Source organism: Linepithema humile, chromosome 3 (genome assembly GCF_040581485.1).
Source record: "Linepithema humile isolate Giens D197 chromosome 3, Lhum_UNIL_v1.0, whole genome shotgun sequence".
NCBI lineage: Eukaryota > Metazoa > Arthropoda > Insecta > Hymenoptera > Formicidae > Linepithema > Linepithema humile.
In genome coordinates, this window is record NC_090130.1 from 27,202,095 (window position 1) to 27,218,528 (window position 16,434).

The 16,434-nt window shown below is 43.0% G+C and overlaps 1 protein-coding gene across 3 annotated transcripts in view; it reads right to left on the reverse strand.

Moving 5' to 3' along the window:
- LOC105678940 (neuronal acetylcholine receptor subunit alpha-7-like) overlaps window positions 1–15,419 on the reverse strand; it is a 187,121-nt gene extending 171,702 nt beyond the window's left edge. For 2 of the 3 annotated variants that reach the window (XM_012378670.2, XM_067350929.1), the window contains exon 1: window positions 13,635–15,419. Coding sequence is in view for 2 of the 3 variants with exons in the window: in XM_067350929.1 (XP_067207030.1) it covers window positions 13,635–13,683 (49 nt within the window). In the remaining variant the exon portion in view is untranslated. The remainder of the gene's footprint in view (window positions 1–13,634) is intronic. The other variant, XM_012378668.2, reaches the window with a different exon arrangement.
- Window positions 15,420–16,434: the final 1,015 nt, after the last annotated feature.

Below are 16,434 nucleotides of genomic sequence, written 5' to 3' on the forward strand. Positions count from 1 at the left end.
AGAACCGATAAAGAGAGAATTAAAAGAAGGGGGGAGAAAGAGTGGGTGCAGAGGGATAGTGCGGCGGAGTGCGAATCGGACGCGAGGGAAAGAGAGCACTGCAGAGGGCGGCAGCTGGAAGGATGCAGGCGCAACACGTGCAAACCGCTCGGCGGTTTTACTCGATAGAAAGAGATGGTCGTGTCGAGAATCGATAACCAGTTCGCTTTCGTATGGCTGACAATTAAATTCTCGTATGAGCGCGGCGGTCGATGAACGGCGGCCGATGGGTGCCCACTCTCGCCGCTCCCGGCTTCCGACTGCCTTCCAACCCCCGCATGCACCCATTCACTCATCTCACGCCGGTTTATCAATAGCAACCGAACGCCCGGCTGGCAAGAATCAGGCGCAAACCCATATTTCTCGCTAAATGAGTTATTTATCATTTAGTGCTCGGAGAGCCGTGGGCCATCGATCAATGGCGGTGCCACAGATATCCAGATAACATATTTTATGTTATATCTTTTTTATTTCACATCTTCAGAACGGAAAATATCGCGGCAGATCGTTATTTGTCGGAAGTTCTTATTTTGCAGCGTCAAATATCTTTTTCCTAATTATCCGTTTCATGAAATAATGTGAAAAAAGCTTGAATTATCTCGAATAATGGTTTGATTTTCCTTTAAAAACAACAATGTTTAGAATATCAGTTTGACCGACGCGGTGCCCATGTGTATTCAACTTGTACACTGCATGCAAATCACACATTGCAATCGAATTTAAATGAACAAGAATATGTTTTTCAACATTTCAACGAAATTGTAAGTTTGTTGTGATCGGTTTGTTGAAATCGGACGTGCATTTCTCGTGTCTATTTTCTCTGAAAAGGACCTGACTTATACCGGTTATACCGGGTGTCAAATTCACGTTTGCGGGAAGGCGCGTGCAAAAACGTCGATAACGAGGGAGGCGAGGAGTGAAATGACGGGGTATGACACTCGACGGATAAATACCGCAGCGGCCGCCGGTATATCTCGCAGCTTTTGTGTGCACGTGTGACGGAGAGACGATGGGAAAGAGAGATAGAAAGAGAGCGCTATGCGCAGCCATGTGCATGCCTATAATCGTATCCGCGTCGCGCACTCCACACACATACACACACACACACGCATACACACACACACACGCACGCACACACACTGGGCGACCGCTCGAGATTCAGCGACGTCAGATTGCAAGCTGTTGCACCTGAACGACGATAAAGCCCCTTCCGAAACTCGCCGAAACTAACTGTTTGCTTATATTGCCTCCCATTACCGGTTCCCACGTGGAACTTCGGCGAACACCTCGGGAATAGGAAGACCTGTCGTCTGCCGGTCGGCAAACGGCGCCTAATTTTGCCAACCTATTCGGGATAAAATGAGTAACCGGATAGCTTCTATTAGTTATGCAAAATTCTAAATGACGCACGGCAACTTGTACGTTGCGCAAATAAATAATTCAATATAATATAAAATTTATTGCAATATTTTTAATCAAAATTGCAATTATTTATTACGAAAAATATCTTTTATATTCCGGCAAATATTACTTTTATTATTAATAAATATATAAATTAATATTGAATATTAAATTAAATTGTACATTTAATGTTATTGAGAAAATTCTTACATAATTACAAACATTTCAGTCGAACTGTATTAAATATTTTGAAATGATAAATATTTTGCGAAGTCCTCGAAAAATCGATCGTGTCGAGGTAACTTCAGGTGCGAATTAAGAAACATCTCGATAATACTCTTTATCTTTGCGAGCGCCACTCGGGTGAATAATACAGATCTTGCGTCGTCAGGGAATACTTTTTTACACTCGCGGTAAATGAAGATACAAGATGACTGTGGATTATTCACACGTCCGTCCTAGAATTGTTTGACAATTGTCGGATCGAACTGTCTGATATTTATTTTCGTTCATGTCAACATATACATATGCGAACAGTCGGAGGATCGTTATAATGTGACGCCAAATGAATTCATAATATCGAACGTTCTTATAAAACAAATTAAGTACACCTGAAACCGCTTTATCGTCTAGTCGTTAGAGCGTGAAAAATTGAAGTGTTTGTGTTAAAACAGTGATCTGCATCAATTATGTTTCTCGCAGAATAACGTTTCTCGATGAAATACCATTTAATCTTTTAAAATGTAAAGATTGCAGTTTACAAGGAAAATATTCTGATAACAAAGTATTCTTGTTTTGAATAATTGAGAATAAATGCAGTATTATAACAAAAATTGTAATATAAATAATAATGTGGATGTGTCGAGAGATATCGATCACAAATAATAAATACACATAATTTTTTCAGATAAACGAATTGAATATTGAAAAACCACTTTAGCTCAGACAATAAAGATTTATATGACATTTTCCTTCTATATGTCGGATAAAAATATTTCATATTAAATGATAAAAAAATTAAACATAAAAAATACTTGAGAATTGTTAATGTCTTACTTTTACATCTCGAAATTTTCTCATGTCTCAAAAAATAGTTAGAAATATCCCTAATTTGTACAATATATATCTATCCCTTTACGCGAGGGTGGGGAAATCAATTTCGAACAAGTCTCCTTCACTGCATCAACCCTGCACAAACTTCCGTCCTACCGGAAGCAATGTAATCTCCATTGCGAGCTAATCTCGCCGGCGACATAAATAATCGTGCAAAAGGAGCAGCGCCCTTTGGCTCTTGCAACCATCTGATCGCGGAAGATAATTAACTCGGGGCATTAATTTGCCCGGCAAGATTGCCTGCCGCAAACACTAAAGTCAGTCCTGCGCTAAACCCTCCAGTTGTGTTTACTCTTGACTCGCGACACAGACCATTTAGGGAGCACGACACACACAATTATCCGGTCAAAGTCGTCCACCGCTCGGTGCACCGGTTTAAGATGGAAGTCTCGACCGCTGCCGTCTCGACAAGTCTAATCAAGCGCAGCCACCCGCGCATCGCTAGCTATATAACAATGTCGTGCAACAACGTCTGATTATAGAACTGACTATCGGAGGCTAATGGGTAACAATGCCGGGTCTCTCTGTAATACGGCCAACTCCAAAAACCACCTTCTAATTTGAGCGTGAGATCAGTGGCACTGACATATTTGGTTCGCTAACACTGATTGGCGCGCATCTCTGTGTGCGCTCGTCCTTTGATCACAGTTTTAGCTGTAATACCTAACACCTGCGCAGGAAGGAAATGTAATGAACGGATTGTCGCCAATTAGTCTCAGTGCGACCGGTTCTTGTGTCCTCCTAATTAACTAGATCCATAAAACAACTTTATTTAATGTTGATTCGATTCTTTGGTTTATTTTGTAGGATAGTTGGTTCTCGAGGTCAAAACAAATAAAATAAAATGAATAAATAGTCAGTAAATCTATTTAAAATGCAGTTCGAGTAGATATACACGATTGAGACTAACGAGGAAGGCGAGCGGTGCTCTTCAATTTTGCGAGATAAGTCTAACCCGGTTTGCAAAAGACTCTCCTGAAAAATCGACTCGTGAAAATGCTCCCGTTCGTCGGTCGTCGGTTATATTCTCTCCTCTGAAAACGATCGCCGATGCCCGGACGACGGGCCAAGTCATGTTTTTGCTCGCTCCATCGTTGGCTATTCATTACTTCAACCGTTCGCAACACCACGAAAACTATATCAAATGTATGAAAACATAATTTCCTTGCTCTTATATTATATTATATACCTATAATTTCATATACAGGATGTTTCGTAATGTCCGTGTGCCAACGTTTGTATGCGGGTAGAGTGCGGTAAACTGAATAGAAAAGTCCTTTACCGTTTTGCAATTTTCACAATAATAATTGAGATATACAAAGGATTGACGAATAATCACGCGTTGCGCGCGGCTAGACCGTGGGCTGTACACTCTAGGCGTGACAGCAATCAGAATCGCACGGCAACGAAAAATAACAACGCATGGCGAGAGCAGGAGTAATGATTATTCGTCAATCCTTTTTAATTAATATTTTAATTATTATTGCGAAAATTGCAAAACGGTAAAGGACTTTTCTATTCAGTTTACCGCACTCTACCCGCACACGAGCGTTGGCACGGACATTATGAAGCACCCTGTATATCAATAAATTCAAAGTATTAGATGAATTAATTGTCATATTACTATAACATTGCTATTACATTATTTAAAAAAAAAAAAAAAAAAAGCTTTTCGCTCCAGTAGAAAATGAGTAAAATGTGATATTACACGTTTTTCGCTCGCCCTTCGAAGAGTTCCGGAATCTCCTTGATATTGAGATCGTCGTATCGCTTCTGCAAGACGAGACGGCAGCGACGACGAGAGTGCCGTTATTGGCGGCGAAGTTCTAACGATTCTACTGATAGATGAGGAGCGAGGTCGCAGTGCGCGGTAAGACACAATGGCAAGTTGCTGCGTTACGTCGGCTAAAATAGTTTAGAACACTGTTAATCCCGATAAATGCCCCGAGACATTTTCAGCGACAATGCCAACCTAGAAAGACTGAAGACGAGGAAGGGGGAGAGAGAGAGAGAGAGAGAGAGAGAGAGAGAGAGAGAGAGAGAGAAGAATACAGAGAAATAGAATTGTACCAAGTTCAAATATTTATGTTTTGACGTACAACATGATGGAATAATATTTCGTATAATAAATTATTCAAACTGTTCTATCTTTGTTATCAGAATAATTCAGAAGTAATATTTTATAAATATAACAAATAAGGATATAATAATAATTATTATTATTATATCATTATTAACAACTCTATAATAATAATAGAATATCTGCAACACGTGTAAGAAGTTAGAGATAAATAAAGATGAATTTAATCAGAGATGTGTATACACGCAAAGAACAAAGCATTGCAAGCTCGAGAGTTTAACGATACCGTTGCGCGAAAATGGCAGAGGCTATCGTCAAACTGAGCTCATTTTCTCGGGTGTCCCAACGCGTCTTTCGTGAGGAGATGGTACAGAGCGCAGAATACGCCCGTGTAATATGATAATGACGGTCCGTTGCATAGAAAACGAGAATCGCAGTAAGGCGAGATTTTTCGGTATTACTCGTCGCAAATTAATGACGTACGCAAAATTTATCATTGGCGTGAAGAAAGGAAGTATTCTATTCTTTAAAATTAATGTATTTTTTATTTTTATAAAATAATTATCGTGTGGGTTAGTTAATTGTTAATGGTTTACTTCAAAAAATCAAATTAGAATATCGTATGATTTATACGTATATTCAGATTCTATTATAAATTTAAAAAATTCTAAAATATGGTACTGTAAAAACATTACGCGTTATAAGATATTTAAGCTAAAAACATATAAATTACTATTAAAAAGCTTCTAAAAGCTTAGCCTGTCACAAAATTTCTCCCTTGTTGTTAAAATTTTATGTTATCTTAGCTTTATTACATGTCATATTTTGCTTTATATCTCACTGCGAGTAATACAAGTGATCTGCTATATCGGACTCAAAAAGCCAGTAGTAGAGACGCGCATATAGCAGACACTTGGAATCATGCAGTGTTTATTTATCAGATATTCCTCTTCGCGACAAAAACAGCGAAATTTGCACGTATTTTATTACAGTTACGTAATACACGTTAAAACGTATATGCGAATGTATGCGTGTAACATTTTCAATGTTATTATCACTGTTATTATCTTCAAATCACTCGAATAACTTATTAACACATCGAATCCTTATCCATAAAAATCTAAAACTCAATTCCTTGATTATTCTATTTCATTCTGGATCATTCCGAGGTCTTTAGAGTTTCAACCCTCGGACCTTTGAGCCCTTTGCTTATTCATTCAAAGGTCCTTGGACCTTTGATCCTCGGCCTTCCGTCTGCATATCTCCAATTCTCTGTCAGCATTAGACTTTCGGGAAGGGCCAAGTCATCTCAACGCACTTGATCCCTTAATGAATTGTGCTTTTCTCTCGCCGGCAGGCATCGGACGACTCGAGAGACAGAGAGTGACAGAGAGAGAAAGAGAAAAGGAGGGAAGTGTGGCCGTGTGCATTATTGACAAAGCGCGCACACGTGTTCTCGTCGCAAGCTGTGACGGATACACTTGCAAGAAGGCCGAAGTGTCTCATTTCAAGGGCTAATTTCGTCGGGGCAGCTCGCAACGTTTGGCACAGTTTCCGTTGTTGACGTACACGATCGCGCGTCCGTTCATGCAATTCGTCGAAAGATAGTGAGAGAAAGGTAGAGAGACAGAGAAAGGGAGAGAGAGAGAGAGAGAGAGAGAGAAAGAGAGCGAAAAAGAGACAAAGGGGAAAGAGATACAGAGAGACACTCGAAGATATCACGAAGCGGAAAGGTGAAAGAGACAGATAGGGGAAGGGAGTTGTCCGCTCTGTTTGGGAACCGGCCATCTCCGTCGCGAAACTTTCCGAACTTTTTGCTCGTCTTCTCAGATTTTCGCCAGAATTCGTCGCGCGACTTTGTACTCTTTACGTGAGTATAAAAGAAGGCGTGTAATATCTGAATGAGCGAGTTCCGTCGGAGATCGGCGCACTCTCTTACGCCAGTTGAATTTATCAGCAACTTCTTCAAGTGAGCGACATTTTTCTTGACTCTAATGATACGTGGATATTTAGTTTGACGTCAAATATAAGTAAACGAGTCGTTTTTAATTAATATGAATGTAACAATTTCATGGTGAACGTAACATTTCATGTTTAGAAGAAATTAATTTCATTTTATACGACAAAATTTTCAGTAATTTGCAGTGATTGTACTAATAATTAACGTAATGTGTAAGTTTAATTGACATGTATATTATATTTAGAATTGTCCATCGATTGATTTTGATTCACATATCCAAACTGAATAGTAATGGCTTATTAATATTCTCATCCGGCTAAATCATTATCATTAGTCTGCGCGAGCAAATAGTGTAAATAATGTAATTATTGTCCACTCTTATTACAATTAATATTATTATTACTAGAAACAGCATTAAAACTACATTTGTTTTTCTTTTTTTAATCCGAAATCTAGTTTTCTCATGTTAAATGAAAATGTCAGCGGTTTTATTTCCAATCTTACATAATTATTGCTGGCAAAATTTTCATCAGACCTCTCTTCGGATGCATGTAATCGTCAGATAACCACCTTCCTAATCTGCCAAATATCTGGCAAAGGTCCACGTCAGCTAATGGATGCGCAATACGAGATCCAACGAGATGCTGTGGCATCGATGCGTCGTTATCGCGCATACATGTATGATCTCGCTTGCCCGTCAGTAATTGCGGATTCTCAGAGATGGCCGGTTTTGCTGGCGGACGCCTCCGCGACGCGCGCACGTGTGAGTACACGGGAGTGCAGGTGTGCGTGCGCGCGCGTTTGCGAGCGTGCAGTGTCCTCATCCTCGGTCAGAATGCGCGTTCGATACTCTCCGGTGCTGCACACCCACGGTCGCACGCCCACGCATCTGCGTGCACTCTGCAGGTCGCGCGGCATGGGACGTCTAGGGATGCTTACGATATTTCGACGGTATCGCAGTATCGATACTCGGATACCGAATAATTCTGTATTTATTTTGCGTTCATATTCAGTTAATATTTGAGTATTTGTCTTCCATGATTTCTCGCAGATATCTGACAAACTGTTTTTATGTACGGATTCTCTTCGACTAATTTGGAATGTTTCCTCAACAAAAATATCGGTCAACCAATATAATTTTTAAACGGCAGAAAATCAATCAATTTTTTAATCACTTCTAATTGAATTGTATAATTGAGAATTTGATATTTTATTTTATTTCAAGTAGACCTCACATTTGCGAAAATGTTTAATTAAAAGATATTTAATACAAAAAAACCATGGCTTAAAGTTTTTAATATTAAATCAAATAAAGTGAGGTATTTAATATTGGAAGTTGAAAATCCGTAATAAATAACGATCCTTCTCGACGTTTTTACTGGAGAAAAATCAACTCCATATTGGTCAAACAATCTGACAAGGTACATTGCTAAGTCTGCTATATCCTGCATAATCCCCAGGGAAATAGCGATATTCCCAAGGTAGCGATACCTGAAAGGTATATCAGTGTCGATTTGAAAGTATGAAAACGATATTTATAGAGATCTGATATTTTCTGGAAAATGTAGATACTTGACGTATCCGATATCTGTAAAGCAAGTAAGATAGTCAGATAGTATCGATTCTTGTGGTTCCTGATGATTTTGAAAATGGAATGTCAAGTATTAAACATTGATATAACAACATGTCACATTTTTTTTTTCGAAGAAGTCAAAAGGTATAAATTGATATCTATAATTCTTGTGTATTTGAGTGAGAATATGGATATTTTGTCAATTTTAAGCATCCCTAGATCCCTGGAGGGGCCACCATGACGCGAGGTGATGCGACGAACGACACGTAAGCCGATCGGACGTCGCGATGCGATCGATTTACATAGGTACGATCGGCAATAAATGCTTTAAGCAGGGTCTCTGACATATTTTTCTCAGCAGCGTGATATCGGGGTGTTACGATATAGATTAAATGTACAAAGTGCTTATCAAATATGCGGCCAAGTTTCCACAGTATGTTGAATAATCGAGTGGATGCAAAAAGTTTCCAACAATATCTTTTTGAAATGCTTTATTAAATATGTTTCGGCATTGTATTCGAAATTCAGTTTTACAATAAACTTGCAGCACTCCAGAATTATAATACTTGAGAAATTTCAGTAATTCTTAAAAAAGAAGACATTAATTTATTTCTTTGTAATTCTTTAATCCAACATTTTCAACTACAAGTTTTTCAAGTATTTAATCTCTTCAGTACTGTAGAAACTTAACCGCTTGTTTTATGAACACATTGTATAGCTAATACTGAATGCAATAAGAAAGATTTTTGTCAGATCTTTTTCAATTCACCCATGTTTGATATCACGATATTGCATTTTTTTAATGCTAAGTATGTTTATTCTTGCTATTATAATTATATCCAATATATCGGAAATAGCATGTAAAATAAAAATCAATTTGAAAGCGCATTTTTTACGTTCGATACTGTTAAAACATAATGTAAATACTCTGTTAATAGTATTTTAGATATATAAAGTCTTATATATACTGTTCAGGATTACTTATAAAGGTAAAATAGGAAAGATGTAGAGACAGATAAAATAGTTTACAACACGAACATATGTCCACCGGCGTTTTTGACAGAAACCCGATTGAATTTGGAAAAATTCAATATGACGCAAGTGTTAGTTCTTTTCATTTTATTAGAACAATCGTACATTTCTGTCTAAGAAGACTCTGCTATATTCTTCATTAAAATGATATGTAAAATAATACACGTAGAATGGTCTATCATAGACTCACACATTGGATATATTTAATTTTATTTGAAGAAGTCTATCTTTCGAAACATGACTATATTTTATACGAGCCAAAAAATATTACGCAAGCAACATTATTTTAAAATACGCAACTTTTCGAGAACTTTCTCAGACTGAGATTCGTCAAGCGAAGTGAATCTCTTCTTCGCTGGGATTTTCCTCGAATGGACTTTCAGGAATGTCTAAAATTTTCAAGCAACAGCAAGGTTTCCCACAGAGCTTCTTAGAGCGGATTACACAAAAATCTCGGAATTACTGGCAAAGTTCTGAAGTTAAAAATAACATAGTTAGCCGGCAAGTTTCCAGGACTATATTCTGTCTATACTTGGTAATCTTTATCTCGGCGCGAATTACGTAATCGGTTTAATAATTATAGATTGCTTTGTAAAAATGGTATTACGAAAGAGAGAGCGAGAGGATAAAGTGTGCAGGATGATACAGATTAATCGTTTTTATTAATAAAAGACGATATAAAAATATTCGAGAAAAATTACTTTTAAATATTTCGCCACCGGTTCGTATTTGCATTCAGATACGTATAGATATAAATAGAACAGAATAAAGATAGCAGCGTTTCTCTGAACGTGTTGAAATAGCTCATTTCGTATGATTAATATGAATCCTTTACCGTCCAAAAATTATATCACGTTTTGTAATATTTTTTTTTTACGCGATTCTTTTTAGTTGATTGTGCAGCGTCCAGATTAAAGAGAATTGCGTTAACCGGGAATACTCTGTGTATGAAATTAATCCTTTGGGGGCTAGTGATTCCATCACGAAAACCGTCTTTACAAAATTTTACTTTGAACGATATGGTAATTCCACCCAAATGAAAATGTTATGAAGATTATTTTATACAGCATGAAAATATTACCGTCCAAGAATATAAATATAAAGGAAACTCAAAGGAGCTTTTGATGCATGTCTTATGCTTTCTCGCTCTTCTTTCTTCCACTTGCTATAACAGACTGCTACGAACGCACGATCTGATGCCGCGTGGGTGGAACGCATCAGCTGTTCTCTTAGAAGCTTCAGTAGGCGTAATTGTCCAGAGAACGAAGATGAACGAACATACCGTTCATAGCGTAGGATCGCAATTAATCAGCATAATACGCCAGGGAACCTTTAATCCACATTTTGTGTATTACCGTTTGACATTAAACGAAAAACGTACTAAAATACCACAAATTTGTAATATTAAGATAAAAATTTATAATTGAAAGATCTAAACATATTTCAAAAATACAATAGCAATTTATCAAACTTGAACATTTTATTTTTTAGGTTATTTATTTTAATAAAAAGTGAGTATTTTAAAGGTCAACAAGAACATTTTTTATATTCTACATAAAGTAATCCAACCTTTTTTTTCCATTAATATTCTGCAAAAATATTTAAAATGTTTGAGACAAATGTGTCACACTGTGTATATAATGATATAGTTTTCTGGCAAAACAACGAAAAAACAACTGAACGCAGATGACTTCTACGAGTGGAATTTTAATTAATTAACGCACTGCGTCAAGAAAATTCTGAATCCTCATCTTGCACGGTTTTGATATATTTTCTACGAAAACAGATGGAAAACAATGAAAGTTGTGAAACTACATTAATGTGCATTAATATGTTAATTAATCGACCAACGTTCTGCTAACTTTCCGCGGAGAAAGCACTTCTTGTTACGTTGTTTTACATCCAAAAATTTCTCCTGGAAGTGCGATCGATTGCCTCGGCGAGACGAAAGCTCGCATTAATCATTTCGAGAAGAACGCTTCCGTTGCTTTCTTGAGCGTGGGACGACCGCGATTTTTGCAACCATTTCCCATTACGACCGGCGACGTCTGCAGCGGCGCCGGATGCAGCACTAGCACGGGAAACTGCGTACAGCCGGCGGTGGGATGCTAATTAATCAACACGATACGTCATGGCAGGACGACCTCCCGACACGCGTGGACGAGGTGGATAACTTCCTAATTTACATTTTACACGGAGCTACATGCACAATTTGGTAGTACCGGTTGAGACGGCTTTTGACGTGCTGCGACTGCAGCGCGGCACATTTCCATTCGATCTCGGTCAACGTGCATAATGGAATTTTCGTGTTGTTTCCCGGGCTATGGAAATATCCGCGGCGTTTCCAACGCGATCGACACAATTGAACGATTATTATTTATAACGAGGTCGTTGTAATTAATTAACGCGCCGCGACGCGCGACAAGGGGCGTCTCTGACGCGCGGGCATCAAGTGGAAGCGGCAGTTTATATTTCGTTCGTAATTAATTACGATTGCTTCCGACGGCGGCGAGCGGTTGTAGAACAGTTAAAATCGAAAGGAAATCAACGCTATTTTTAAATGAACATTTGCCAAACTAAATACTAAGTTCTCACGATAATATTTTTTTAAAGAGGAAGTCCGGAATACGAAATTGTCATTGCAGTGTTTCTGAAGAGAAATTTAATAACTTTTGCTCTGTACACCACATCTGTTTTTATTGTTCGCTGTATAAACACCCTGGAGAAAACCGTGATCCATCTCCTTTCGATACATTTGTTATTATAACCTTTTCTCCCTGCTTCTTTAATTTTACAAGCTTTACATTCCGAGTGATCAATGCATAAGCGTATTTCCCGAGGGAGGTCCCGTGGGATCTCCACGTCCCACGACCTTTTCCTAGACGCGAGAGTGACGCCGGAGGAGCGTCGCGCAAGCCAATACAACGAAAACATCATCGGCGCAGTGCGCAAATATTTGCGCGTCTCCGATTTGGCGCGCGGCATGCGCGCGCGTTCCGGCTCCCAGCTGGTGGCATCAACGTGCCGCTAACGAGGCGCGAGACGTCGCGTCGCTCTGGAAGCGTCGCGGGTTGACGTCAATATTGAAACGCTGCGTTTCCCTCTCGGCCCCTCCGCGCTGCCCCTGTTTTCCCTTGCACTCTGCTCCTCCTTCTCTCCTCCTCCGCCTCCTCCCCCTCCTCCTCCTCCTTCTCCTCCTCCTCCCGGGATTGCGGCGCTCTACATCTGCCTGCTCCATTCAAAGCTCGAAACTCGACGAGGCGCTCGCACCGATTCCGGAAGCGGGCGAGCGACGTTGAAGAGATGAAGGATCCCACGCGACGAGAACATTCCACCCCTTCCCCCGCTCGAAAGCGAAACTCGCCCTCCCCGTAATCCGGGCGGCAACCTTGAGGATACATAACCGCCGCGCCCGGCGTGATTTTTGGCGTTGAACGAATAACAAGCGGAATGGAAACTCTCTTGTAAACACTGAAACGTTAACAATGTCTTTGCAGCTATACGGAATTACATGTCCTCCGGTGAACAACGTGGAAGAGATTATATCTTGAGAAACGAGATGAGGGGTCGTGACAAGAGTGCTCGTGTAAGAGAGATTCGCCGACTGCGATTCCTTCGACAAACTCGAAGAAATTTATTTGTTTACGGGAAGAAGCTCCGCGCGAATTCCGGAAACGAGACTTGGTACGGGCAATGCCGAGGAGATGATTAATCGCGCCGCAAGATCGAAACTTCGCCGGGATGCAAACTTGAAGAATCTCACGTATTCCTCTGCTCCCGGCGGTTGCTCGATCTCTCGCGTCTTCGTAACGAAGATCGCGAACGGCAAAGATCCAAGATTCATGAAGTTCTTCGAAGCGAGCAACACGACATTGAATTCCTGGGCGAAGTTGTCGGTTCACGTTAGGAACTGAAATTCTGTGACACGGGTCGCAGTATCGGTATGACGTTTCCGATCGCCCCCCGTCCAACGAATCATCCGAGCCGAAGTCGCAGCGGATCATAAAATGTAAATCCGTATAGCAGAGGCACATCGACGTTTTGCGAGAAACGTCGGCGCTTTTGGTTATTTCGTTCGGAATAACCAGCTGCCCGACGATTTTAATAACTCTACGATTTTAATTATACACTAAAGAGAAGCAGATTAAGCTGGACTATATCGAAGGTGTAACGCCGACACGGTTTTTACGGCTTTATCGTGCATTCGCAGCGTCGGAAAGAAAGAGAGACGAGAGCGACGACGCGTCGTCGTGACGTCGACGGACACTTGTGGAAGAGGCGAGTGGGAGTAAGGACACAGTGGGAACTCGATCGACTAACGAGACAGCCGGTGGACGAAGTTCGCGTTGCGACTAATTGTAAATCGTTCATGCGGAAAACGCCGTCGGGGCTAACGGCAGGGACGCACTCCTGCGAGTAGTACAAGAGTCACTCACCCGACGCAGCCAGGGCTATCGCCGCGACGAGCGTCCACGGCCGTCTCATGTTTGCTCGCGGGGAAGCCGGAGCGTGGCTGCCGCTCCTTCCTCGATGACCGCCTGGCTGTGCACCACCTCCTCCACGTTGCCGATTTTCCCCACCTCCCTCACAGTCGCTGCTGCCGCCGCCGCCGCCGCCTCACCGCCGCCGCCGCCACTCGTCCGCTCGTCCTCGCACGTGGCTGTCGGCGCGTCGAGCGAGGACGAACCTCTCGGCCACCCGGGGGGGCCTTCCCGCGGCAGAATCACCTGTTCTCAGCGGCTCGCTCGCGGCGCGCGTAATACGGAACGGAGCAGTCGTGGGAAAAACTCCTCAGGGCCCGCCCGGTCGCACCTGCACCGGACTCGCCAGGCGCATCGTCCTAGCTACGTCGGGGAGGCACGTGACCGCCTCCACGCAGCGATCCTCTGGTGCAACCGTCCACCGCCGCTACTCCGTACCGGATGGTACAACTCGCGCGCACTATGGCCCGGACGATCTGCTGCACCACGACGCGGCATTGTCGGGCAGCGCGGACATCTCTTCTCAATTTGGATTCGTCTGCGGATCTCGCGGATCTATGCTTCTCTCTTCCGCGGATATACTTTCGCGTCAACAAGCGATATCGCGTCGGTCGGCCGTTCGGCAGGATATCGTTCGGTTGTGAGCGCCTCGATATCGCCGCAACTGCAACCGGTACTACTACTCACGGGGCCGACGCCGATGCGGATCTCGCGCGCTGCATGTACAAAACGGGCTCAGAGACGCGTCCGCAGTCCGATCTCGCCGGCTCGTACCGCACGTAGCGAGCTTCCCGCGTTTCCTCGTCGCTGCAGCATCGGGTCAGGGTGGAACGATTCAGGGGGATTCACCCTCGGTACTGCGGGTCTCGGCACGCGTGCGACCGGCAGCACCGCGAAAACATTCCCCGATCTGTCCCTCTCTTTCTCTCTCTCTCTCTCTTGCTCGCTGTCGTTCTTCTGCGCTACGTTGAGGACGCGCGTCGCACGGGCTACCTTTTTGATCTCGGTCTTCCTCGCGGGACTACTGTATCACTCTATCCCGGATCAGGAGGGGGTTGCCAGATGCGGCCTCGCCGGCGACCAACGCTGGACTGATTTTCATTTGGCTGCAGCGCCGCGCGGTACTGCCGCTCCGGCGCTAGCTCTGTTGGTAGCCCACCGCCACCGTTCACCACGTCCGTCCTCTCCGTCGCTCGCGGTATCGCCGTCCTTTCGCTCTCTCCCTCTCGCTCTCCTTATCGCTCTCTCTCCCTTTCTCGCTTTCCCATTTCCCTCTGTCTGTCTCTCTCTCGCTCTCTCTCTCGCTCTCTCTCTCTCTCTCTCCCTCTTTCTGGTCCAGAGTGTATACCTGCCAGTCGCCGCGCGCGTCTCGATCTCACTCTCCTCCGCCACTCTGCACCCCGTATCGTCGTTCTACCTCGATCACCGACGACGACGCTGTCCGTCTCTCGCAGCCCTCCCCTTGTCCTTTCGCTCCCTTTTCCCTTTCCTGCTTCTCTCTTTCTCCGCTGCCTCGCTCTTGTTCTCGTCACCTTCTCCCCCCTTCGGCTCCCTCAACGGCCCCCTTTCTCCTCATTCGCCGGCGCTTCGCCCCGCGCTCTCGCTCTTGCGTTCAGCCCTCGGCGGCCCACATCCGCGCGCATCGTGGGGTGGCGTGGTACACCATGCGGTACGACCTGCCTCTCGCCCTCCCCTCTCTTACGGCCATTTCCTCCCACCTTCCCCGAGCTCTGCCGCACGACTCCTCGCTCGCTAGCATCCCTTTTCCTCCCGCGGCTATAGTGCATCCCGACATCGCCGGAGAAGAGAGAATCGTTACTATGGCGAGATCAATATGATAGGACGGCGCATGCCTCGGTATATACTTATACTTGAACCCTTCGCCGTCACTCGCTCTCCCTCGCATCTCCCTCGCAGTTCCCTCGCAGTTCCCTCGCAGTTCCGCTCGCTCCGTCGTCGTCGCACCGCATCTTCCCGGCTCGCCGTGTCGCACTCCACCTCGCCGTCCGTCTCCGTCTCTCGCGTGTCCACATCCCCCGATGACGTCTCTCCTCTTCATTTCTCATCCCCGCGCGCGTACATCCCTCTTCGTCTTGGCGCGCTCTGGAGGCCGCGTGCCAGACCGTGGGCGGCGTTGACTTAAGTCGCTTCAGTCAACAGAGGGCCGTATGCGGGAGGATACCATCCGGTCTCTGCGGATCAGCCTCCGAAATGTTCTCCCCCCCCCCCTTTTCTTCCTTCAAAGTAACAGAAACAACGGCGAAATAAAATAACAGAAACGGCCGATTGGCTAAAACAAATACGAGCGGAATATCAACGTTTTTTTTTGTCAGATAAAAAAAACGCGGGGTAAGCCTCAATTTTATTTTATTTAAGCAATACTTGAAAAAAGTGGCTGAATTCTTTGGATGAAGAAAGAATAAAATTGCCCGTTCTCTTCTCACAGTAATAGTATTCGAGCGTTTTAATGCTCTAGGAAGACAACATGTTATGTGTGCGTGCCGTCGCACGAGATACGCGACATACGTTTGCCAAATCGAGCGAATGATACAGCATGTCTACATCACGAAGCGCGCCAAAATAATACCGCCAATAAGAGAGATAAAAATATCATTTAAGGAACTTAACATAATTAAATTGTTTATAATGCAGCGAGTTTAGCGGGTCGAAAAATTTAACTACTTACGAGAATAATATTTATTTTTCACAATTATTTATAAGAATAAATTCACCTCTCACATAATTGTGAGAAATA